The sequence below is a fragment of the Plodia interpunctella genome, chromosome 24 (assembly GCF_027563975.2).
Source record: "Plodia interpunctella isolate USDA-ARS_2022_Savannah chromosome 24, ilPloInte3.2, whole genome shotgun sequence".
NCBI lineage: Eukaryota > Metazoa > Arthropoda > Insecta > Lepidoptera > Pyralidae > Plodia > Plodia interpunctella.
In genome coordinates, this window is record NC_071317.1 from 2,036,825 (window position 1) to 2,063,681 (window position 26,857).

Here is a 26,857-nt window from a genome sequence, read left to right on the forward strand (position 1 = left end):
TTATCCACGTCGTTTTTCGTACAATAGCCATAAATATTGGGTGGCATGTCGCCATATCATAGTAACTAACCATTTCACGTTTGTTTTCACTAATCGCGCCAATTATGGGGAATACTCGTTCAGATATTCGTTTTCAGTCGTCCATAATTTTGAATACTTTTAAAGTTTCACATTTCAGGTGCAGCTTTTTTTGTTACTGTTGTGTTCTCTTTCTATTCGATTGTGTTATTGCTAACGCTGATGTCAGATTTCATTCGATTCGCCTAAAAGCATCTGACATGACTATACTACGACTACCTATCGACATCTAGTGGCAAGTAGTCGCATACACACTAGTGAACTTAAGTAGGTACCTAAGTACTATTTTTCTTGAGAACATTGATACAGTTTAAGGAACCATCGTTATTGAGTGCATAATTAATAAATCTGATTAAGCACTAAGTAGTAATTAATTTAGTTGGTAACAAAATTAGTAACATGTTACAATGTTAGTAACGGATATTTATAGATGGATGTAACAAACGCAGAAATATTGTCTATTGTCCATCTCTCCGTATGATTCGAAGTGACGAAATCAGGGATCTGCATTAAAAATAACCTTAAAACATATTAACCTTATCTGCTAATAAAAATAATTAAAAAAAAACATTAAAGGTGCAAGCAAACCCGCGAAGCGGAAACGTGATCGCCGTGAGAGGTTCAGAAATAACAAAAGAAAAGTGGACGAGGCATGCCGTTTTAGAGAAAAAAGCTTTTTACTTGAGATATAATGAATTGTTCTTATTTGCCTGTTTCTGTGAATATTACTTGCGTTGAGACAGTTTCGAAAATAATGATTTTGATATTTTATTGTTAACTAGCGGCTCGTTCCGACATCGCTCGAGTAGAAACAATAAATTATACACCGAATCACACTATCTATAGAGTTTGTCGCGAACAAACAGACAGACGCAGCAGAGGACTTTGTGTTATAATATGTATGGATAAGAAAGATCTAGTAGATTTATCCAGCAGGATATTGGTAAGTTCGAAATAATCCAGAATTAGATACGCAAACCAAATGAATATATAATTTTTTTTAGTAACATCGACAGTAAAATGAAAACGTCTGACTAATACAGTTACTGTTCAGTGGGCTCACGATAAACAATATACAGTCTGTCAAGAAAGTGAAATAATTAAATAAGAGGGTATGTTGCTAACACGGGGTATGTTGCATTTCATTTGATATTACAATGACAAAAAGTCTAGTTCGTCAAAGAAACATTTCCTTAACTTTCTTGACAGACTGTTATATCATGTAATGGGAAAGACTTGGATGAGGAGTGCTCAAAGATTGTAAGGAATGACGTGTACCTACGTAAGGAAATCTACTCTTCTGTGCAACAGAAGAGCAGCAGTGAGAATTAAAATTGAAAAGCTAGACCATACCATCGGCGAACTCAGAATTTTGTATGCGATTTAATATACATTGCGTAATTTATATGTCATTTTTACCGCAAGAAAATACCATACATTTATTTACGTCGAAAACGACAAGTTGGCCGATTTGTTTGCCGATAATTTAGAGCCAGAATATTCACCCTGTGCTATATACGGCGCCATCTAGTGAAGGAAAGACTGACTATGTATTCTGAACTTTTGTCTGCCGGCTAAACACTATCGCCGAAGTCGGACACTAAATTGCCGAGGCTAATGCATGAACATTGAGTACTTGTGTGCTTTTATTTACCGCAATGAAAAACCAGCAACTTGTACCGAATCCGCCAAAGTTTGGCGAACTGTTCGACGACAGTGTGGAGCCGGCATGAAAGTGAGTCCTTTGCTAGCAAAACTCTTTCATATTTGCTATTCAGTTATCAATCACAGACTTCCTATAGATAAACTTTGTTTATAGTGTCGTTTGAAATGAATTTAGTATAATAAAACATCATAAAATAACGTGTAAATATATAATATGCTAGAAAAATTACACTGTCGGTGTCCAGTTAGGTTTGAAGCCTGTATCTTTGAACAACTGTTCTATATCCTCCTTGTCTAACTTCAGTGATGGCTGAAAAACAATAATATAGTAATAAAAATGACGACACTTAGCTATATAAAAGGTTTCATTGCAATGTCGCGTTCCGTCCTCCGTTGCGTTCACATCCGTTGATGAATAAACGCCAAAATTGTATTGAGTTTCAACGTATTACGTAATAACGTACGCCTATAACAATGAAAATAACGCGCTGTTTCGTCACAACTAAGCACGACTGAGCAATGGGGCATCGCTTTTAGGTAAAGTGGCAATAATAGTGCAATTGGATGCAAATTGAAAACCAGCCATAGACTATCGATAACATGGCGTTCAGGAGTACCCTCGTCGAGAGCAGATCCTGAATGCACCATTATAGGTCATGCTTATCATAATAATGCATTTACATCCAAATTAACCGTTTTTGTATAAGTACACATACAAAATATCAGCTCAATCGGTTGAAAATTAATCTACTTATTAAAATTATTTAAAGTTGTAAGAATCCACTTACAAATATACTTAGCAAGTTAAAAGCTTTTAAATATAGGGGACGAATCAGTCACACAGATTGTAAGTAAGCCAGTAAGCCTCAGATTTAGCTATAAACTAGGTTGTAGGAAAATTGATTGCTTTTTTATGATAAATAGATATACGTACAGCTAATGGTCTTCGATTGGAACGCGTGGAGGCCTTCTCGCGAACCGCGATGTCAAGCTGAATTCTATAAAATCAATGAATATTATCCCAAACGTAGCTACGATAACTCTGTTGTCTTTAGTTTTGTTTGTTTGTAATAACTTTATTGCACGAAAATAAGTGCATTAATCAAAATTAATACAAGAAAGCTACATGTGCAACGGCGGACTTATCCCATGTAGGGATCTCTTACAGTCAACCGGCGATAGGTTGAGAGGACATGTATACACTTTATGTATTAGCTTTGTCTGCGCGCATGCGCTGTGACGACGAGCTCGCGCCTGCGCGATGTTTCTTTTCTTTAAAAAACAAATGCTGTCATCAACATTTTCTTAGCTGTTGGTATTTTAAATGTATTGCTCGTGATTTACCAGCCCTAAATAAACAATCTTTGTCAAATATCGAGTATAATTATTTATAATATATACTCAGACAAGATCCTACAGCTTTATTTATCTTTGATGCCAACTCTCTCTGGCCAAAATCTTTGGTCAGCAAAAAAATAAAACGAAGATGTAGCAGTCATTCAATGAAATTATATTGCCTTTTTGAATTTTACAACAAAAATAACAAATTTGTCAATTTTCATATTAAAAATCATTCGGCGGGAATCCTTGTATATGTCATTGTGAAAAAATATTTTAAATTAAGGAATGCAAAAATAAACTTTTTTTTTGTTGGTTGCCAGTGCAACATCAATCCTGAACACTCTCTTATCTGAGCGTTTTGTCGGTTTCTACCTCAGCCGTTAAGCGCTTAGATTTACGAAAAATCTTCGTTGTAGATAAATAGGTATGGACGAACCACATAGTTTGATGTGAGACTCAATTTTTTTTAATGGATAAATCACACAGATTGAGTTGGCCCCAAAGTTCGAGACTTGTGTTATGGATTACTAACTCAACGATACTATATTTTATAACAGATACATATGTATAGAGATAAACATCCAAGACCCAGGCCAATCTGAAAAAGTTGATTTTCCATTATGACTCGACCGAGGATCGAACCCGGGTCCCCTCGGTTCAGGTGCAAGCACTTTACCACTGCGCCACCGAGGTCGTCATATAAAATGGTTATCGTATAAAATGATTGAAGTCTACAAATATTATAATATTTGATTATTCCCTTATTTATCTGTGATAAGAAAAAGTAAGTACTTACCTTCTGCTGTCTTTATGTTGACGTCTGACGTGGATCTGTAACGAATTTATTTAAAAAATCAAAAGTGATTACAAAAATATGTCTTTGAAACAATTTGGTTAAAAATAAGACAACAAACGATATTCCTATAACATTTAACAGAAATGCCAACTAACATTATGAAAACTGTCCTTTTGTTTAATTGTTTCATCCCAAAGTTTAGCAGAGAAAGCCTATTGTTAACCTTGTGCAATAAAGCTTAATATATATTATACAAGAAACAGCTGAGTTTGTTTATTTGTTACATCTTCACGCTTAACACGATCTTCTTTAAATTTAGCATGAATATATAGAAGAATATAGAGAAATAAATAAAATTCATCTGAGAACAAAGTACTGTTTGAGTGGGAAATTCACGCAGGTGAAGCCGTAAGCAAATGCTATAGCATCATAATAAATAGTAAGTAAATAAGTGACACAGAATTATGAATGGATAAGGAGTATGGGGCCATGACCCACCACGCGGGCCCATTGCGGATTGGCGGGTTTCAACGACTGCACATACAACCGGCACCAACGGCTTTACGTGCCTTCCGAAGCACGGAGGAGCTCAAGATAATTTTTTTGGTCACCCATCCAATGACCGACCGTTGTGAGAGTGTCTTAACCGCCACTATCACAGGCCGAGCGCGCTATCCACTACGCTGTTGAGCGCCATCGAAGTAATGATGATGACACATGTATACCGTTATATTTAAATAACAATAAATAGATGATGAAATAAAATGACCTAGATACATATAATTACCTCGTCTAGCTGATGTTGTATTGAGGAATCATCGAGATATCTATCGATTATGCATGCACCCATCAAAAACTGCTTTACTCGGTAATAGCTTAGTATGTAATGCATTGAAAATTTACAAGAAAATTCCAAATCAATATAAAAGCTTAAATTTAAATCTATTTAAAAAGCACCTCAAGTCTTTATTAACTGATAAATGTTATTATACTTTAAATGATTTCTTTAATGATAGACTCGGATAGAATTTAGTGCTAGTATACACTATAATTATTATTTTTGTTATTTGTAGTGGATAGCATGCTGCTCTTTATTTATTTATATTTGCATACCTATATTCGGTATAACATGTAGGTTTAATTCATTTTGACATCAATTTATATATTTGTACTCACGTTATTGGCAAATAAATATATTCTTTTTTTCTTACCTCATCAGATGTTTTAGATTGGGCTTCGGTAATTTTTGTTCGGTTCTTGGTTTTCGGTATATATACCTTGAAACAGAAGAAAATTAGCTACTATACTTTATAATATTAAATGATATTATTAGCCCGTCCCGGCTTCGTTCGTCGTTGAAACCATAAAAAATTACACACATAAATCTTTCTCAAGAATTACGCTATCTATTAATTATATATTCACTTACAAATTAATCATCAAAAAGAGTGCAGATTAAACAAAACAATCTATACTATTATATAAAGAGGTAAGCGTTTGTCAGTTTGTATGTTTGATGCGGGTAATCTCCGAAACTACCGAACCGATTTCAAAAATTCTTTCACCATTAGAAAGGTACGTTATCCAAGATTGCTATTGGCTATATTCTATCACAAAATTCCCACGGAAGCGAAGCGCCGGGCAACATCTAGTAATAGATTATTTTTTATGACAAATGATTTTTTTCAGCATTTCTTCTCAGCAGCGGTCGTTCTGTAAAAGTAGTTTGAGATTATTAATTATTGTTTAACACTGAAGTTTTAATAAAAACAAATTGCCAACTTACAATACTGGTCTCGTACTCGGAGAGAGTGGTGCTGGTCCGTCTGAACATCTGCGGCCGCCAGGGCGGGGACTCCACATCGTTGCCCCACGGCCGGCTTCTCAGGGGAATCACTGAGTAATCTTCACTGTTCAGAGAGAAGTATTTATCAAATACCGACGCTGTTCAGTTCATGTCTAAAGACCAACATACACAACAACCGAATATAGATGGCGCTCTGGCATGCTGTTTTGCCGACGGTTTTCATCTTTTTGCATTCGGAAAAAAGCGATTAAAGGATTATAATAAACAATAAGATATATTTAAATAATATTTATTTATTACCAATTAAATAAGTAGTAAAATTATTAAATAATATTAATTTTACGTACTTATTTAATTGGTAAATATTAATTTGAGATACCCTAATCCTATCCTAACTAATATTGTAAATGCTTTTATTATTTTTTTCATCAATTTATTTTTATTTATTCATCGAATCTACTTGAAGTTATGAATATATTTAGTTTGAAGTACGGGGAAGGACATATGGTATACTTTGCGATTGCGCGGTATATAGGTACCTATAAGTACAATATTATTTACAGTTATACCTTTCACAGCGCCAGAAAGAGAGGTCCTATATCTCAGTAGCGTACTCCAGTGCCTTACCTATTTTGCGGTCGTTTCTCGTAAAAGTTCCCGCTATGCCCGTTGTTAACTCTGTCTTCTACGTATTTCCTTTCTTCGTACTCAGAAGGGTCGTGAGTTCGTTTAGTTGTAGTCTTTGTTGGCTCGTAAGCTACGATTTTTAATATTAAAAAATAAATAAATAATTATAAAATACATAGATTATCATTGAAGATAGGCCTCGCGTTATAATCCCTGTTCTGACTCTGCCAAGTGTCCAAACACAAGATCACAAGCTCCCGACATTTTAAACTAATTTCAAAATAAATTAATATTTTGTATATATGTATTCTGTTCGTAAAATATGGAATAAGCGGTAAGGGGTTTTATACGCACATACTAGCGCCACCACATTTTTTATCTATTTGTTCATTTCAGTTCCCGCTCAGCCCGATTGAACTGCGATCCTATTGTTATTCAATTGTTTTTATTGTCTCCAAGATCGAAGGGTTAATTAATAAAGAAAACTAAAAAACACCACAGAAGATTATGCTACACTGGACACATAATTCATTGTCGTAAGTAAGTTCTCTATTGAACACAATAGCCACATTTGACATAACAGAGAACTGTGGCCATCAACATGTTGGTCGTAAATTGTGACTACATTTCGTATAATGAGAAACTATATAATGTAATAAAATCCTTTGCTTAGTGTAAGATATTAGTAACCCTGTAATACTTTTTAGTTTTCGCTATTAATAAAGAAATTGTTGAAATTGTAATGGTGACGCTAGTGAGCGCCTTAAAGAATATCTAAATCACTTACGGCCGTAAAATATTTTGATTTGATTTCTCGACCTGATATCGTTCAAACCTTCAACCGATGTCGTGGATTTTTTATGATCATAATCTAAAAAGAATTAATTATATTTAGCTGTGGAATGTTACATGTGGTTATACTTTCTTTAGGAGGCGTTTTAACCCCCGACACAAAAAGAGGGGTGTTATAAGTTTGACCGCTAAGCGTGTCTGTATGTCTGTCTATGTACGTGGCTCCGTAGCTCATCAACGGGTGATCATCGATCTCCCATCACCGATTTGATAGCTTTTTTTTATGCCGTGGTTCTTAGATATGTTTGTTCAAAATCGGTTCAGCCGTTCAAAAGTTGTAGCGAAATGAATATTGAAAGTCGGGGTTTTTTTCATTTGTCTAACAAATAAACTTGTAAACACGAAACTTTTCGCAGTGGCAAATCTATAGCGAAACCTGACAATAGGGCAGATGACAAATTTTCGTTTTGATGACTATTCGAAGCTTTATATTAATAGAAACGACAGCTAATTAAATATTACGTTTATAATGATGCCTTCTTCTATATAAAAGTTGTTACGAAATTTTAGTTTTTTAAAATGGTTGAGTTTGTTATTACAATTTCGTACTTTTTGAAAATTGACTTTCCAATCAACTATAATGTTTCGGCTGCATTGTTACAGTCTATGAATTATCACAATGATCTTGTCATTGACCCCATTCTTTTTGCAGTCCGATGCGATTCACAGTCACTTTTAATGGCAAGGCAATCATATTTACCAAAGCTACAAACTACTAGCATCTCGGAACCACCTTCTTACGATTAGTTATACATTTACAAGCGTTTTAAGTATTTTATTTAATTAGTAATTGTGTGAAGTAGTGATAAAACCACCAACCAATTGGTTTATTGCTTTACTTATTAGTAAGTTTAAGGCAATCTCACGTGACATTTCATTCTCATCAATATTCTGCTGAGGCCTCTCTTTGTAAGGATCTTCCTCAGGCAAAGGCGGGAATCTCTCGTCTTCTTCCTGAAGAGATTGCTCCTTTGATTCCCTTGAGTCTTGATTCTCGTAGTCGTATAACGAATCTAGATCTTGAAGCTTTCTCGGGTATTTTATCTGCAAAATAAGTGTAAAATTACGGGCCTGTTTCACCACTTTTTGACCAAATTTCAACAACATTAACAGATAACCAGCTCAATATATATTCATTATAAAATATATGTTTTTTTTTTAATTTCCGCTAAGAAATAAAATAAATTAATGAAAACATGAGATGGCGCTAGTGTGCCCCCGCACACTAGCGCCATCTCATGTTTTCATGTAATCGTAGTAATCGCCTTAATTCATATCTTCCTCTCATCAACTATCATAGTCAATGCCTCCTTAGAAGCATTAAGCAAAATAGTATTTGTTGGAGCGTAGGAGTCTTGCGATCAGGATAAAAAAGAATTCTTGAATAATAAATATATAAGGACAAATCACAGAGATTGAGCTAGCCACAAAGTTAGAGTCTTATGTTATGGGGTACTAACTCAAAGATACTATATGTCATAACAACATACATATATTAGCATAGACCAAGGCAATAAAAAAAATATCATTTTCCATCATGACCCGACCGGGGATCGAACGCAACCTCACGTTTCAAAGGCAAGCACTTTACCACTGCGCCGAGGTCGTCAAGATTTGCATACAATACTTGACATTTGATGCTTTATCTAGGTACAAAATAGTACATAAGTATTCACTTGGACAAGTTACGAGATGAGAGAGAGAGGGGGAGGTATGAAATGGGGGGGGGCATCTTGGGGACAATAAACAGGACAGTATTTTAAAAAATTACCGTAGTACAAAGCAGTGGAAACTGCGACCTTGGCAGTCTGGTCGTGTGCGGCGGGCATGTGGCCAAAGGTCCGGCCGATATGGTCTTCTGGCCCAGCATGTTGGTGTGGGAGTAGTCGCAGACGAGGAGCAGGCGGGGGTGCGGGGGGCCGTGGTGCACCGCACCGCAGCCAATGGCGCGAAGCTTCCAGATCGCCAGTTGGCTGAAGTGACCCCACACTGTGCCCCTAGACATTTCAGATGATGTTAAATAATTTATATTCATGCATTTAGCTGTGATATGAATCAAATAAATTTATTTATTTAACTATCTACCTATCTAGTATCGTATCGTAGTATGCCAGTACGTATTTCACTAGGTATATACTTTTAAGCACTATATTAGTTATTATAAGTTTCATTGTGTTAGGAGCAATACATTGAAAATCAGTGTATTGCTCCTAGAGTAATAACATCACTGAGTTGTGGCCTGTTTAGATTACTGCAGCACACACACCCATAATCACTTTTTTCTACTTACCCACTTTTTGTTTTTTTTTTTTTTTGTTATTATGTGTGTATCTGTAGTTCTTTGAATAAACTTATTTCTATTATATTCTATATGTTGTAAACATATGTTTATTAGTTGACGTCTTTGGGGAAAGTGAAGTTTGTTCCGACGCTTCTTCTTCACCTGCGCTTTGGAAGTCGGCGGTGGGCTTAGTTGTAAATTTATTTCACGTCATTATGTTATGTATTCAATAAAGAATTTAGATTTTTTAAATCATTTTATAGATGATTCAAATGATGCCATTAAACACATAACTATTTAATTGGCATTAAATGAATCTTTTTATAAACTCAATCTCAATCTCAATTCATTGATTTCACATCATGGGCGGTAAAGGACTTTGTTTTATAATACGTAAGGATATATATACTTAGGTTGTATATATATCCTTACATATTATATATAAAACAAAGTCCTCTACCGCTTCTGTCTATCTGTTCGCGGTAAACTCAAAAACTATTGTACGGACTTTCATGCGGTTTTCACAAATAGATAGAGTGATTCCTGAGGAAGGTTTAGGTGTATAATTTATTATGTTTTTACACGTGCGAAGCCGGGACGGGCCGCTAGTATAAATTAAAAGCAGCATTGTCTATCTTCTGTCTGAATCATTTGACTCACTTGGGAGTTACTCAGAAAGGAGTGATCAACTGCTGCATTCATATATTCCCCCCTCGCCCCTTCCCCACCAAACGTCATCTACCTTCCTAGCTGCCTTCTAAAATATGATTTTCGAGCTAGTGAATATACTTAGTATGATTCACATCGGAATATGAGTCTGAAGCCACCTGAAGACACCCAAAGTCAAAAGCCTATTTACCATCTTGTATTGTTATCCTGGTTTAAGAGTGTGAGAACAGTTACTGTGAAAAGATGTTATGTAATTGAGATCCTTTTAGTTAATTATTAGGTCTAGCTAATATAATTGCTCGAGTTTGACGGTCTGTCTACTCTGTGCAAGTTCATGAAGATGTGCTTCTCTTTGATGTGAATTATGCATCGGGTAAAGGGGAAGCGCTAGTAACCCTTCCTCACGACACGTATGTAATCACTCATGTATACATCATCTATGAATAGACAAATGTCAAAATATTGTTTTAATCACGTCTTTCATAGCAAGTGAATTTGCTTTTAAATTGATTGCCTCAAAATATTGTGGCGTATTGATATACCAAATATTGACCGTGGTGGTCAGGTAGGTGGCTTCAAAGTCACATTATATATTATCACTAGGCTGTATTTTTGTTCTCAGCTGTATTTTTTCAGCGAATGTCTATCGTTCGACTCACTTGGGAGTGACTCTGAAAGGAGTGGTCAACTGTTGTGGCTGTACTCTCCGTTTCTCCCCCCACCACGCGTCGAACACCTTCCTAATGGCTTTCTGGGCTGTGATCTGATCGGAGTCGTGTGACCGACGCCACCTCACTTCGCCGACTGTCTGACCGGGATACGGGTAACGCACTAAAACATATATGTTATAGGTTAACTACTTTTAAATTTACGCGTTGCATTATTATTGTATTAAACGACAGGTATTAAACGCGAACACACCTTTTTTATTTCCCAGACGTTTCGGACCATGGTTCAAAGGTCCGTGTGTCACCCAGTGGCCACGTTTAATATATGTTATAGGTTAACTTTTAAACAATGAATATCTTCTACATGACATGTCAGTCTTAATCCTAAGTTTAAGCTTTTGACGACATCGGTGGCGCAGTGGTAGAGTGCTTGTCCCGGGTTCAATCCACGGTCGGGTCATGATGGAAAATGATATTTTTCTGATTGGCCCGGGTCTTGGATGTTTATCTTTATATATGTATTTGATATAAAATACAGTGTATCGTTGAGTTAGTATCCCATAACACAAGTCTCGAACTTACTTGAGGGCTAGCTCAATTGTGTGATTTGTCCTAATATATTTATATATTTTTATTATTAAAATGTCATTTACTTTTTGCAACTAGAAATATCGTCGGTTTTTTAGGTGCATCTAAGTTGAAATATCAACAGTTTTTTAGGTAAGTACATATTTTTAATTTACCTGTTGCTCTGCATTCGTCGTGCACAAATCTGCATTGATCTGCGAGTCTTTGAGCCAGGTGTGCCAACTCTCGGTCCCACTCCTAAAATCACAAAACGAAGCGAATTTATTGAAACCTCAAATTCTCAAAATGGGATTATCATTTTCTTCTGCAACTCTAATGCCAGCTCCACGCTGTCGCCGAACTTGGACACTTGCCGACGAGAGTGCGCGAACATTGCGTAGTTAGTAATTACTGCAACTGCTTATAATTACTGCAATTAAAATCAGCAATATACACCGAATCCGCCAAAGTTTGCCAAACTGTTCGAACGATAGTGTGGAACCGGCATAAAGTCACAGTTACACGCACGTTTTGACCAAAACACATGTTGAGTGAAGATAATTTTGACACAATATTTTATCACTTTATATATTCTATGTTGTATTACTGTAAGTCGATTGTTCTGAATAAACGTTTTTTCCGTCATTCTTTTAACGTACATTTTTAAAATTATATGATGATTCACAAAACTGCCATTAGCATTTCGGTTCAATCACTGCTGAAACGCTCTGTCCCATTTCTTATCGTGTAGGTATTTCTAATACAGGTTTCTCTTTCTTGTATGAGCGAAACGAAAGATATGACTAATTTTATAGTTTTCTCTCTGCAAGACGCCCCAATGAGTTAAGATACCAAATGGAGAGGCAGTTAGTACTCACGACATACATCATAATGTCAGGCTTGGGTATGGGCAGCCCTCCGCGCACCTTCTCGTGGCCCGCCGCTATTTTCTGTCGGCGCCTGCGCAGCGAAACATGCATTTTTTATAACAATTTGTTTTTGAAACCTCGGTGGCAGGTAATTACGGAAAATTATCTGTTTACAATTAAACATTTTTAGATTGACCTGGGTATTGGATGTTTATCTAAATACCTATTTAACTTAGTATACCATTACACAGTTTCGAACTTTGGGCAGCGAGACAGGCATATGCTCAGTCTTTGGCAGAAAACGGTTGAAGTGTCCATGGAGTACGTATTTATTTTTTGAACATTAAAGATAATACAAATTATGTACAGTCAACAAGCACATCGTGTTACACACATTAACCTCTATGGGACGGTAAAAGCGGCGAGTTTGCAATGAATTTGGGTAGGTTGATGTGCTAGCTATTGTTTGTACTTACGTCGAATGTAGAAAAACATACTTATTTAAAGAATACAACGTAGTGAATAAATTACCTGTTTATGTAATTTAGGATGAAATTCTTCAGATCATCAGTGAATGCTATTTTTGTGTATTTTTCACAAGATTCCCCTGGCCCGGGCTAAAAAAAAGGTAAAACCGTAAAAATCGCATCTTTACATGAACATAAAATCGTAATATGTTAATATATACCTATATATAAATGTCAGCAGTGTGTCTGTGACGTTTCCAAACTGATTTTGGTGGAATTTGGTATATACGAGTACCTCACACATCAAAATGCAGCAACAAATTCATGTTAGTTTTTGTGTGGACGTTGGGATGAGACTAGGACACTTTGGACAGTGACAAGGCTACTTTTTTACTTGTAGGCATAATAATCCTTACATATTACAAAAATGTGCGACCCTGTCGCATCTGTCTGTATGAAAGATAAACTCAAAAACTACCGGACGGATTTTCGTACGATTTTCACCAATATACTTACATATATTATATAGATTGGTTCCTGAATAATACACCTTCGGCGTATAATTTATAATGATTTTGCCGAAGCGAAACACGACGGGCCGCTATTAAGATACAAATGCGAAAGAAGTTTGTAACCTATTCACGCATTTTCTGCTCAACCAATCTTCTTGAAATTTTGCAATAAGTTAATATAAGTATATGAAAGTATGGAGACGGAACCTTTGCTCCCGTGGAAAATTCACGCAGGTGGAGCCGCGTGAAAACGCTCGTATTTTATAAAAACAATACAAAAACCACGATTTTACCTACATCGGGATATTGACAGCCGATATGCAGTCCCTTCTCCTGGCAAAGGCGGGAATATCTGACTGCGCAATACGCGTTGTCGTCGTTCGCTGACACCACACTCATGAGAAGGTATATTATGACTGGCGACGACGGAGTCATATTAGCTGAAAGTCATTCAAACTTTGAATATTACCTATTAATAATAAAATAGGACTAGACGGTCGGATGATATATTGAATGAAGAAGGCCAAAGAAAGGGACACGTTGAAAGAGAGTGGGGAGGCTTTTGCCCAGCAGTGGGACATGTTATAGATACTGAAAAAAATAAAAAATAAAAACACACTTGATTATAGGTGGTTCTCAGAGCGTTTCGACCGCTGAGGCTGTCAATTTTCTTGAATCATTTCCCTTAAATCAATCATTCATAAAATTAACATTGCCACAGTACGGATTAATTATTTTAAAGTCTTACTTACCTAGTAAAATTATTTTTTTTTCATCGTAAAAATTTGAAAAATCCTAATGACAGCGCGGCCGCAGCATCCGAAACGCTCTGCGATCTACCCTATATAGAAAGATTTTAAAACTATGAAACTATTTTCAAAAGGCTTAGACTAGTTTTTCGAAAATATTCAACAAAATCAAACACACAAAGCTTTGATATTTCTTTAAACAGTTTGAAATATGATAGTATCTTGCCGTGAAACGCGCGAGAGTATCGGTGTGCCTGTTTTTTTCAAAAACATTAAAGCGAGCAAAAATGTGTAGTGAAATAATACACAAAAAATGTGTACACAAAAATATTATTTTTGTGATTTTTTGTTTTTTTTTTTTGTGTATTGTATGGAGACAATTAAAACACACAATGTGGACCCGGCTTTAAATTGAGTGCTGAGTAAAAACCTAAACATGTTGAAGATTTAGCTATGCAGTGATTTTACAACCAGCACCTGCCTTACGTCAACCCTCTTTGAAAATGCTATTGTTGCCTAGCCTATATATGTCTATAAGCGCCAATGAGACAATGTTTCATTGCAATTTTAGTACACAATTTCACACAAAATAAATATTTTAAGTTTCTCATAAAATAATAATATAAATTAAGTACAGTCAACATCACATCAGCCTACCCAAATTCATTGCAAACTCGTCGCTATTACAGCGCCATAGTTTCATTTATGGTAACTTGATGTGTTGTTCACTGTACGAGAAGTCTTACAAATTTGTCTTGTTCTTATTCAGAAAAGGCAATAGGTAGGTACATACTTACCAATAGAAAAACCCAACGTTGTAAAATATCCCAAAACTAAAAAGTACATTACGTTCACAAAAAATCAGGCCAAAAAACATTTCGTGGTAGGAGCGGCATTGTTTACAATATCCTACAGAAATGTGTCACAATTCTTGGCGTAAAAGTTGACAGCTTTTTATTCCGTAAACAAATTATTCTCTATCTTTGCGCAATTAAACTACAAACTGAAAAAAAATGTTTTTCTGATCTCATTATTAGTATTGAAAAGACTCTTGTCAGTAAGAGAAAGTTATGCTCCCGACGAGCGCGGGGCTCTTCTAAATCTATGCTTTCGATCTTTTCAATCCATGGTTAGGTTAGGTAATCCATTAGTAGGTACTTTGTACGAAGTACTTACTAAATCCATGTTTCGATCATAAGAAAAAATGGATTCTCTATGAACAATAGCTCGTCCCACTCTCGCTCACATTCACTTACTTCCTTCTCCTTCTTACTCGGGAGTGCTCAGAGAGCTCAAGTAGGTACTTCCCTTTATTACCTATTAAAATTTAATTAATAACCAAGGAATTATCTAATAACCAAGGGTTTCTCCTGGGTTTCTCATTGTCTATGACTGTTCTCTGGTAAGTTTTCCAAATGCAGTTATAACAACTATTACCTATGTCGACACGACACAACAGCTCGAACAGTGCTAACGCGAATGCACGAAAATTCGAGTAGTTTGTATGAGAGCTATATATATATATATATATATATATATATAGCTCTCATACAAACTACTAAAACACTTGAAATAAATATGTATCCATATTTGCGAAATGCCGAATTGCTGTATGTTATCTCAAAAAGCATTTTTTTTTTTGTTGACCTATGCATGCGCTGGGAGAATATAAATATTAAACATGAAGAAAACACAGTGACTGATCGATTATTTTATTATGAAATACAATAATTTATGTATCAGGATATTTACAACGCGTTACACTTAGGCTTACAATAAAACAGTACTATATGTTAACAATAGCACACAGCACTTTACATTTTAGGTTCTTGGGAGGGAAATAAATAACACTAATTGTAAGACAAACACTGTAACAAAATTGCCACAAAATATTGCAATTTGTTTTTATGATGTATTGTTATACCAACTCAAGTACATGTACAGATGTAGTGTTTTTTTAATCTATTTTAAAATTAATACAACAATAGTTGGAAGCAAATTTACATGGTATGTCCAAATCTCGGAAGCGAACCAAAGTTATAGGACATGTTATAGGAACTACATCATTTTCATAAAGATCTTATTACTTTTAATTAAGAGGTCCTCAATTCTCACAGAGATAGAAATCTCTGTCGATAGAAAAAGACAGCATAATAGTTGAAAACGTCCTTGTATATTTTTGGACGTAATGTTGCTCCCGCTCAACATTTACAAAATATAACATTTTTACAAATTGTATTAAATTTTCGCTTGTTCCTAGTTGCATATGTGGCTGTGATGCCGCATAGTCTGGGGTCAACGTAAAAAATAATCATAAATATGATACGAAAATGTGATTTTCTGACCGGCGCCTGACTGACGTCAACCCTCATTGGGAATAATACCAACAAATGTATGTTAATACTGTGTGGGTCACGCACCAACAGACAAAAAGGCACTGATCATTACAATAAAAAATATGTGAGACTCATTTCACAAAATAGGTAATACAAATAATTTGTTGACATGACAATTGTAAATTGACATGTAGAAAATTGCCAACACGTTTTAAGTAGTTAGATTCATAATTAAGCAGACTAATACCACTATAATAGAGATCAATCAGGATAAAACAAACTCTATTAGTAGGTTAATAAGGAATTTATTAATGGAATTAAACAAGTCTCATATCATATCTTGTTTTAAAAAAAATACATTGTGCCGCCTTACAAGGTTTGAGGATTTGTTCAAATATAAAATATTACTTTTGTTCAGGGGTATATTAGGCCAGCTTGCATGATTACGGGATAAATATGGTGACGGTGGTCCATCTCAAATAATATAATTTTGTGGGCCGTATGTGTGATTGGAGGGGTTAGTAATATGCGGCCTACAAATTGTCACTTGACCTGATATAACTTTCTAAAGTCAATGAGAAAAGTTGTTTTCTTAAATTCAATTCAACAGCGACGCCCTCACCCAGCCAGACACATTTTTGCTTCTGTAAAGGCGTAAAACCTATTTAGGTACATTTTTATTGAGTTATCTATACTAATATTATAAAAAAGCAAGCGTTTGTGAGTTTGTATGTTTGAGGCGGGTAATCTCCGAAACTACCGAATCGATTTCAAAAATTATTTTACCATCAGAAAGGTACATTATCCAAGATTGCTTTAGGCTATATTTTATCTCAAAATTCCGACGGGCGCGAAGCCACGGGCAACATTTATATAATATATAAAGGAATCGATTTTTTAGGCTCGATAAGGACGTCGCTTCTGTTTGAACAAATTTATTAAAAAAATTGAAGCTTTCAATTTTGATCACCGTGTCTAGTATTTGTAATCCGGCGCGATTACTACTTGTCGAATGGCGCATGCGCCGCAAAAAAAGCGTATTATTGCACAATTACATCATCATCAACCGCCTACCCTTTTATGTGGGAGCGGTACAGCAAGTCAGTCTCCTCCACTTCTCCACAAAATTACATTTCTAAGGTTAAAATATATATAAATAAATAAAAAGATATATGGACAAATCACACAGATTGAGTTAACACCAAAGTAAGTTCGAGACTTGTGTTATGGGATACTAACTCAAGGACAATATATTTTTATAACATATACGTACATAGATAAACATTATTACGTATATAGACCCAGGTCAATTTGAAAAAGAACATTTTACATTTTGACCTGACCGGGAATCGAAACCCCGACCTCCAGTCATCCATGAAAACTATCATGTAAACTTGCAAGTTGGCCTAAAAAGTCAGTATGCGGCGTATTCTACAAATGTGATGGTATTTAATTAAACTAGACAAAAAACGCTTTCGTATACGTATTCAAAAATAGATTCACATAAGTCTAACAATAAAATTATGTTATGAACTGAATACTTACTAAACTGGACATCAACATTGAAATTCCAAAATTCAGCAGATTATTTTCGTTATCATAATTTTTTTCTAAACTTTTTTTTAGTAACAATTCATTGCGGAGATTCCAAATTTCATTTCATTGCACTATTTAATAAAATAGAAAGTTTTATATAAATTACGTGAGTTACTTTAAATCACAACTGTGTTTCCGATTAAATAAAATATTATATAGGTGATTTTTTTTTGGAATTTTAACACTCTGTACGTCTAAAACTATTAGCTACCGCGTGCACTGTGTAGGCGACGACGATTCATTGTCTTGATGACATCAATATATCCAAAGCAAATGAGATCACATACAATTTCATCTAATAATAATGCCACGGTTAAACGTATTGTTGTTACAAAATCTTCAATTAAATATTCAATTATTGGTTGATACGGTTCTAACAAAAGCAACGTTAGAAATCACAGAAGGGTCAATGAAAACTACGATACATGAATTAGATTGGTAAACAAACTCATGTGGCACGAGTAGGATTCGAACTTGGGACCTTTCGATCCACAGGCTTAAATGCGTCTATGCGTTAAACGCGTCTTAATCATTACACCATCACTGCTTAATTTTTTTATAACGATTTATAAAATCCAAAGGCTATTTTATTCTAAACTCCGTGTTATGCTTGCTTATTGTAGTAAATAGGATACTCTAATTTATTATTAATTTTTCCACTTGCATACTGTAATCTTGGCATTATCTTGTGATGTCACTGATCAATCTTAAAATTGTTGTTTTTCAAAACGCCTAGTCCGATTCTAAGCAACGTGTCACTCGAAACGGTAATAAAGTTAAATTCCCACCCAAAATACATTAATTGGCCAATTAATGATCGGACCCATTGGATTAATGACTATGCCTCTATAATAAAAAAAAAACCGGGTTGCACTCCGAGAGTGCCGGCAGAAGTGAAAACTTGGATATTAACGTTGTGCATTTTTGACGTCTTACGAATTTTCGATGAGGGTCACGTGTCCTGACGCGAGTTAAACATTTTTTACCCATCACAAAAAGTGCACAACGCCGCTAAAGAAGTTTTCACTTCAAAAAAAGCATAAAAAGATGGCAGTTAATCTAAATTTTAACAATACACTTGCAGAGAATACAAAAAGACGTATAAAGCTAATGTCAACTATTATTATAATAATTATGTTCTCAACAAATTATGTAGTCATTTCGACATGTGTGACTATAATACAAATACTAACTATAATCAAATACGCACGTCGATGTTGTGTCAGATACTTTTTTTATAAAATTAAAAATATTATATTTATGTACAGTCTGTATTACACATCAAGCTACCCGAATTTATTGCGAATTCGTCTCTATTGCCGAGGTAAAAATATCTATGCAAAGTAACTTGGTAAAACTGTAGACTGTACATAAAGAATCCAATCCAATCTCATGGTACTTCTTTCTACAAGAGAGTGATGATAGCACGAGATTTTTGGGAATATTTCCTTCCATAGTTCTAAGTTTACAGCATTAAATTAAATTTATATATAAAAAAATATATAATAATAACTTTTTTCGTAACTTTTATAGACTACATTATAGCCAACTAGTGGCTCGCCCCGGCTTCGCTCGGGTAAAACCCTAATAAAAAGTAGCCTATGTCACTTCGGAAGGTTTCGTCTATTTCTGTGCCAAATTTCATTAAAATCGGCCCAGTAGTTTTTTATTATTATTACAAACAAATATACAAATCTTTTCTCTTTATAATACTATGGATTAACGTTGTACCAAACGAAATATAGTTATCCAATGCACAACATCTACGCTCCTAACGCGATCTTACAAAAAAAAGTATATTCTTTATACATCAGTCGTAAGAAAAATATCGTAGTCTGGTCGAGCCGATATTTACACCTATATTACGTGTAAAGTTCATAACAAACTTCTACCTCACAGTTATCACCCGGCTAGGTGATCGCCATTAAAAATTGAGCTTTAAAGCGTTACCTGTAGACATATTTTACATTGGCAAGATGAGAGCTGACCGCGAGCAGTCAGCTAACATGTTGTCAATGTAAATTATGTCTACAACGGACGTCTTAAAGCTCATTTTTCAATGAACGTCATATTGCCGGGGTGGTAGCGGTGCGGCCGCAAGTTAGCTATGACCTTGATACTGAAACTTTAACTTCAAACACTATTGTGATGTTACATTTTAAAATTACATCGTTGTTACCGTATTTTCAAAGTCATCGCTCATTTAAAAGCACGGAACTATTTTGAGCAGCTATTCTGAACCTAATTAATTTCACTTATAAATACAATAAGAAAAAAAAATGTCAATAAGGTTTAAAATAGCATTGATTGTGCCGTGCTGTCAAATGAGCAATGATCTTTAGAGTCTTAAGAATAAACAAGTTTACGTCCACACATTAAAGTAACATTTAAAAATAAGCGTAAGTTATATTTCTTGTTACTGATATGAATACCAACTCTGTAGAAAAATGTTCGTATTGTAAATTGTATCTACAGGCACGCGACTTAACACTTAAATTTGAATGTTTATCTTTAAAGTGGATAAGGTAAATTTAGCTTTCTGGTTCTCAAACTAAACAACAATCTACAGTTTTAAAAAGCAGTTTATTGTAAACAAAATGAAAACTGTTAACAAATATATAGATACTATTATGAAGAGATTTTATTTTATTTAAAAGAACCAAATTATAGCCTAAACATTTTAAACATTCATCGTGTTTTCTAAACGTCAATATTTTTCATATGCGACTTATTTATAAAGCGACATAAATAGACAATTAATTAATTTACTATTTAATTAGGTTGAGAACCCTAAGCTGTGAAATTAGCATGTTTTTAACTAAAGCCAAGTATAAATATATCTGCATAGAAACTAAACTGCAATCTATGTATAATGATGTAAATGATACCATTCAATCTTACATTTAAAAACAAATGCAAAATTCTATAAAAAAACATAAACGTTCATAGACCACCTACACGAAAAAAAATTAAATAAATAATCTTAATAATACGTTTTTAAAGTATAAATAAGATATTAAAATCTAGACGGAAAAAGCAGCCGATAATTTCATAATCCGGACATTTCATTAAATATCCAATTTTACAACTCACACGCGACTTACTAGCAGTCTACAAAATGTGCATATACTCACTATATTATATATAAATATATACATCTATTTGGCAACTTCATAAGCGGAAGTTAACGATTTCGTATAAATAATTATATATAATAATTAATTATAACATTACATTTATGATATCTCTCGAAGGGTGACTAAACGATTAATACACCTAATATGTAAAAATAATGGCAGAAATTTACATTTCTTTTTCATTTCTCCTATTTATTATAATTATATTGTGAAATATTAGTTTGCACGCATTTATAGAAGAAAATGCATTATATATTTTATTAATAATTTTATACAACACAACAGAAATAGAAAAAAAAACTAGCAGTTTTTAAATAAAAGTGTAAAACTAAGAAATGTGTAAGAATATAAACACTAATGAGTGGCAATGAATCAAAACAATACATTAAAATAAATAAATAATTGGAATCCATATTTTTTTAAATAAATGCGTGCACTTTTTTATAATATGGATGGCAGTTATTATATTAACTAAAGAATCTATCGTTTGGTATGATTAAAAAAGGCAGAAAAATATTTTATCAAATGTCATTTATAGTCAAAATTAAAACGTAATCACATACATTATATTATAAATGCCATTAAGAAAATTATCATGTTGATATAATAATTATTAAACAATTAGAAAATTAGGCATTACAAATAATATCGTCTTTTTTATATATTGTCTGTGCTCCGAAACTTCATTCTCGTGCGAATTTCCTGCCAAAGCTTAATGTCCATGCACTAAAGTTCATTGAAAATAATCTAGTAGTTTTTGTGTGAAAACTTAAAAAACATCGCGTCATCCACAAAAATTATAATATTAGGATAATAAAATAGCAACTACACCAAACGATAGAATTTCCAGATTTCTACGACACACTGTCTGTCTGTCTGCCTGCATGAGTATTATCAACCTGACACACTTGAGCAACTAGTATGTACAACACTTACTTAAACGCACTTATTTACATTGGTGTTATCATCTGAAACAATAATAATTATGTTTAGACCTCACCATAGTATATAAATGGAAATGCTAAGTCGGTTAACTACCAGATTATATCAGAAAACCAGTGCTTTACTCATCTCAGTCGTGGGCAAAGAAATTCGCTGAGCAATGACCTTTTTGAATTGCTGCGGCGCACACCTGCTTAGTATTAGTGTTTTTTTTTTTTATTGTTGTTACTTATGTATTAATAGGCTTGTGTGCGTTGAGTTGTTCAAATAAATCATTCATTCATAAAGTCGCTTCACGCCGCCTGTCTGTCGCTATGTATGCTTAGATCTTTAAAATTACACAACGGATTTCGATGAGTTTTTTTAATAGATTGAAGGGACGTCAACCCTCTTTGGGGTTTCTATTGTTGCATCTGTTAAGGCATGTGTCCTTTAGTCGCCTTGTACGACAAACACGGGAGGTGGGAAATGGTGTGGTCCTATCTCCTCACAGCCTGTACGGTGGCGATCATCCAAGCATTACTGTTTCTAAAAGTGAGTCTTTTGCTATCATAAATCTATGTAGGTATACTAGTAATTCTTTAATATTTACTATTCAACTACAAAATACTGACTCTCGAAATTCCTATTTTCGAAAAGAACTGGAAAATTCAAAATAAAAATTACAAAATATTATTTTTAATTTTATTATTACGTATTGTACTTGTGTTATTTTTATTTTTATGAAGTTTTTATGTCTATTTAAATGTTCATGATTGTCATAAAAACTGACCCATACAGCACAGTAAGTTAAGTACATAAGCGGACATTTGTCAGTGCAGAGGAACAAGCACGGTAATGCTAGCTAGTTTCCGACAGCACATAAACCTACCCAATTCCATTGCAAACTCGCCGCTATTACCGCGACATAGAGGTTCATGTGGGGTAACTTGATGTGCTGTCAAACGTGCAAGACTGTGCGGGCGGTGGGGTGCTTGGTGGCGGAAATGAAGGTAATAACTGTAATTAGCGACTTCTTCGTCGAGTCGACGGTTCTAATTGCAACTTGCAAGATAATCACGCGACTAAATGAACATAATGAAGGTAAGTAGACTGTACAAGACTCACAATGGGTGGGTGTGCTTGGTGACGGAAATGAAGTTAATGACGGTATTAAGCTACTAAATGAACTGAAGTTATTGACGTCATTAAGAGACTAAATGAACATAATGACGGTAATTAGCGACTAAATGAACTGAAGTTATTGACGTCATTAAGCGACTAAATGAACATAAGAGTTTACAAGACTCACAGCGGGCGGTGGGTGTGCTTGGTGGCGGGCTGGTCGTGCTGGCCGAGGGTGACGAGCGCGGAGCCCACGGCCAGCCCGCCCAGCGGGGGCGCCCGGCCCGTGCCGCCCGTGGGCAGCCGCACCAGCAGCGACAGCACCGCCGCGCGCGCGCCCACGCACGGCTCCAGCGCTATCGGCGCCGGCACGCCCGTGCCTAGGGGGAAATGTTACGGTTACCGTTCATATATCTATATCTGTTTTGCACAGTCTGAAATAAATAATTTCATTTCCATCTATATATATATAAGTCTTGCTTTACTGAGATACTGACTGACTGACAACCCACAGCCGAAACTACTGGGCGTAGAAAGCTGAAATTTGGTGTGTAGGTACCTAGGACAGTGTAGGGGAGCACTAAGAAGGGGAAATATTACGGTTAATATATATATATATATATATATATATATATATATATATATATATATATATATATATATGTATATATATCTGTACTTAACTAATCCTGGAAAAATTAATGTTGCCATGGGAAATTCACACGGACGAAGCCGCAAGTAAAAACTAGTATTGTAAATGCAAAAGTAAGTTTGTTTGTTTGTTACCTCTTCGCTGTCTATCTACTCAACCAATGTTCTTGAAAGTTTTGCATAAATGTAGTTTGAAATGTGTGTGTTGAGAAGGGGCATAGGAGTGTTCATGTCGGAAAAACAAGTGTTACCGTGGGAAATTCACGCGAACGGAGCCGCGGGTGAAAGTTAGTACATAAATAAAATAAAAAATCTTATTCTTCTTCCTCATGGATGAGAATCGTGTTCATTACGTGGCATGAATCACACAAGAAATTTCTTGACACTATTAATGGAGTGATTTGCCTTCTCCGTTTCACACACAAGTTAATAAGTAACCAGTGTGCAGGTTAGTGCCAAGTGTCAGATATATATACAAAATGATATATTTGAAAACCATATTTCCTTACTTATTATAAAACAAAGTCCTCTGCCGCGTCTGCCTGTCTGTCTGTTCGCAATAAACTCAGAAACGACTGCACGGATTTTTATGCGGTTTTCACCATTAGATAGTGTAATTCCTAAGTAAGGTTTAGGTGTGCAATTTATTAAGTTTTTCTCCGAGCGAAGCCGGGACGGGCGGGTAGTTCAAGATTTATTAAAAAACTTACAACAATAGTTTACAATAACAAATTTTTATCATCGACGTCTCTATCGATTTCTGTGTCGAAGTCTAGGTTAAATCCCAGACCCAAGTTTAAGATAAATTCTAGGCCAAATTATAGACGACAGCCTAGGTCAAAACCTAAGTCAAAATATAGGTCAGACTGTATACAAAACATGGAACACAGATAAGAGAGTGAGAAAGACAATTCTTACCTCCCCCCGCCCAGCCCCTCTCCATCTCAACACACACTTGGCTGAAGGGCCGCGACGCCATTTGTTCCATCTCAACGAACAACCGTTGTCTTCTTCTGTACAAGTCGTATTTCTGAAAGTAATGTTGCATTTTAGAGACGAGTAAGAAATTCGTAGTCATATTCCTCATGGTCATTACGTGGAATGAAACACGCATGAATTTCTTCATAATATCAATGGAGGGGTTCGCCTTTGCCTAGTCCATTTCACACATGAGATGATTAATTTATCAACTAGTATGATATATACAGGGTTACTGGTATCTAACGCATAACCTTCCAAAGGCGCATAGAGACTAACATCTTTTGTTCTACGACTTTTGTCTAAACATAATAGCTATACAAAAAAAATATCCTTATTTAAGTTTTAATATCGTTTCTATAAAACGTTAACTCTATGTTCGATTCCGCTACATAACGCTACTATTACATACATTTTGTTATAACGTACTGTCTCGTGTTGCTTGGCTATTACATAGAGTTAAGATGTGTAGAATCGCAAATTAGATTGTAATTTTTGTTTGATAAAAAAAAACTACGAATCACGAAAAGTCGTAGAATAAAAGTGGCTTGTTGCGATGTACCCAAGTAGTCTTTAGGAAGTATCTCCTGTATAGTGAAAAATAGCCATGATAACGGTATATTTTTTAATTCAACGACAATCTAGTTACTTCACTCTGATTCCTTTTTTCGGCAAGTTTTATGAAAAAAAAACCTTCAGTTTCTGGCCGTTTCTCTCGAAATTAGAATTTAATATAATATTGCATGCGCATCGTATGTTATATTCCAACTATGTTCTGGCATTTCTGTCACTATATCCTGTCCAAATTATAAAACAAAGTCGTTTGCCGCGTCTGTCTGTCTGTTCGCGATAAACTCAAAAACTACTGCACGGATTTTAATTCCGTTTTCACGAATAGAGAATGTGGTTCCTGAGAAAGGTTTAGGTGAATAATTTATTATGTTTTTACCCGAGCGAAGCCGGGACGGGCCGCCAGCAACAATATAAAACTACAATAATGTTACCTGTTTGATCTTCCATAAGGCAGCCGCCACTAACAGCAGTAAGAGGAAGCACGAAGAGAATGTTATGAAGAACTGCTGAAGATTCAGCTTCGGGTACTGTTGGAGAAACAGACAAAAAATTAATATTTCATCTCTTGTCAACTCTATTTGAGAATTCTGTTTTTACCTAGCTTCTTACTTCATACTCGCCTTCCTCACGGCTGAGGGTCGTGATCATTACATGGAACGAAACACAACACAACACACACACATACACACAACGACTTTCTTGGCATTATTAATGGAGTGGTTTGGCATTGCCTTCTCCATTTCACACACAAGTTAATAATCAACCAGTGTGCAGGTTTCCTCACGATGTTTTCCTTCACCGGAAGCAAGTAAGTGGTGGTCGATGAAAACAGGCTCAGCTTATGCAGCATGTTAGTGAATAGCAATATAAATGTTAGTGATATTAGAAACATTGGCTATGGTTATGAATCATAAGATTTTGCAAGAACAAAATCATATAGAAAACGTCAATGCATGTTAATAGTTCATTTGACGAACGATAGAGGCGCTGTTCATTTTATATACAACTGATTTTACTTTTTTATAATATAGTAGATTGCAGGTGGCCTGATGGTAAGCAAACACCGCAGTCTATATCACCGGTGCTTTGCAGACTTTTTCAGAAAGCGATAAACTATTTTCTGTAAACCCCAATGTCGAAACTTGATAACGTCGCTTATTCCATAGTTTAGCACAGAGCAGTTTGTTCTCGCAAAATCTCATGCTAGCCTGAAACAAACCTGCGAAAACGATATCTGTATCCACAACGGCGGCCTAAAGTCGTAGACATAGACGAAGAAGGTTGTCAACGTGACGTTGTCTTCGACGCCGAACGCGTGTTCGGACTTCGCGAACCTGTAATGGAACGTTCTGTGGCTTGTTAGGTGGAATTTTGTATTGCTTCTCTCTCTATATCTCTCTCTCTCTCTCTCATTTGAGTCTTTCACTCTCTCGCGCTTTGTTTCTCATAAAATTTCGAAAATTCCACTTTACGACTGGCCGCCTGGCTGTCGTCCTGTCGTCATCTTATCTATTAACTCTGTATTTCACCTGAATATGATCCCTGCAAAATTATATGCTCTGACGCCTCAAAGCCCAACTGCTTAACTTAAG

General features: G+C 35.2%; 2 protein-coding genes across 5 annotated transcripts in view; both read right to left on the minus strand.

Moving 5' to 3' along the window:
* Positions 1-1,938: 1,938 nt before the first annotated feature.
* On the minus strand, positions 1,939-14,879 carry LOC128680587 (uncharacterized). 3 transcript variants are annotated; one of them, XM_053763831.1, is made up of 16 exons: positions 14,746-14,879; positions 13,952-14,040; positions 13,497-13,639; positions 12,752-12,837; positions 12,230-12,311; positions 11,528-11,609; positions 10,776-10,947; positions 8,938-9,163; positions 8,033-8,210; positions 7,102-7,185; positions 6,315-6,444; positions 5,667-5,790; positions 5,092-5,157; positions 3,881-3,915; positions 2,678-2,741; positions 1,939-2,053 (listed from the first exon to the last, which is right to left on the minus strand). In XM_053763831.1, exons 3-16 carry the CDS (start codon positions 13,632-13,634, stop codon positions 1,970-1,972), a joined length of 1,551 nt encoding a protein of 516 aa, XP_053619806.1. In that variant the 5' UTR covers positions 13,635-13,639; positions 13,952-14,040; positions 14,746-14,879; the 3' UTR covers positions 1,939-1,969. The 3 variants fall into 3 exon arrangements, with proteins under 3 accessions (XP_053619806.1, XP_053619805.1, XP_053619807.1); XM_053763830.2 differs by lacking the exon at positions 13,952-14,040 and having other exon boundaries at positions 14,746-14,878; XM_053763832.1 differs by lacking the exons at positions 13,952-14,040; positions 14,746-14,879 and having other exon boundaries at positions 13,493-13,620.
* Positions 14,880-15,644: 765 nt separating this feature from the next.
* dsd (distracted) overlaps positions 15,645-26,857 on the minus strand; it is a 31,189-nt gene continuing 19,976 nt past the window's right edge. Inside the window, exons 23-27 of one of the 2 annotated variants that reach the window (XM_053763495.1) lie at positions 26,485-26,599; positions 25,697-25,792; positions 24,633-24,744; positions 23,251-23,443; positions 15,645-21,985 (exon numbers count right to left, since the gene is read on the minus strand). In XM_053763495.1, the coding sequence (XP_053619470.1) occupies positions 21,982-21,985; positions 23,251-23,443; positions 24,633-24,744; positions 25,697-25,792; positions 26,485-26,599 (520 nt within the window). In that variant the 3' untranslated portion in view covers positions 15,645-21,981. Of the gene's footprint in view, positions 21,986-23,250; positions 23,444-24,632; positions 24,745-25,696; positions 25,793-26,484; positions 26,615-26,857 lie in introns of both variants that reach the window. The other variant, XM_053763494.1, reaches the window with a different exon arrangement.

Bases quoted from the DNA above. Each gene is read 5' to 3' on its own strand.
- LOC128680587 (XM_053763830.2), bottom strand. From the start codon at position 14,794: ATGTACTTTTTAGTTTTGGGATATTTTACAACGTTGGGTTTTTCTATT. The intron at 10,948-11,527 runs GTAAATTAAAAA...TATATGTTTTAG, and splicing joins CGACGAATGCAGAGCAACAG to TGCGTTACCCGTATCCCGGT. The intron at 8,211-8,937 runs GTAATTTTTTAA...CTTATTTTGCAG, and splicing joins TTCCACTGCTTTGTACTACG to ATAAAATACCCGAGAAAGCT.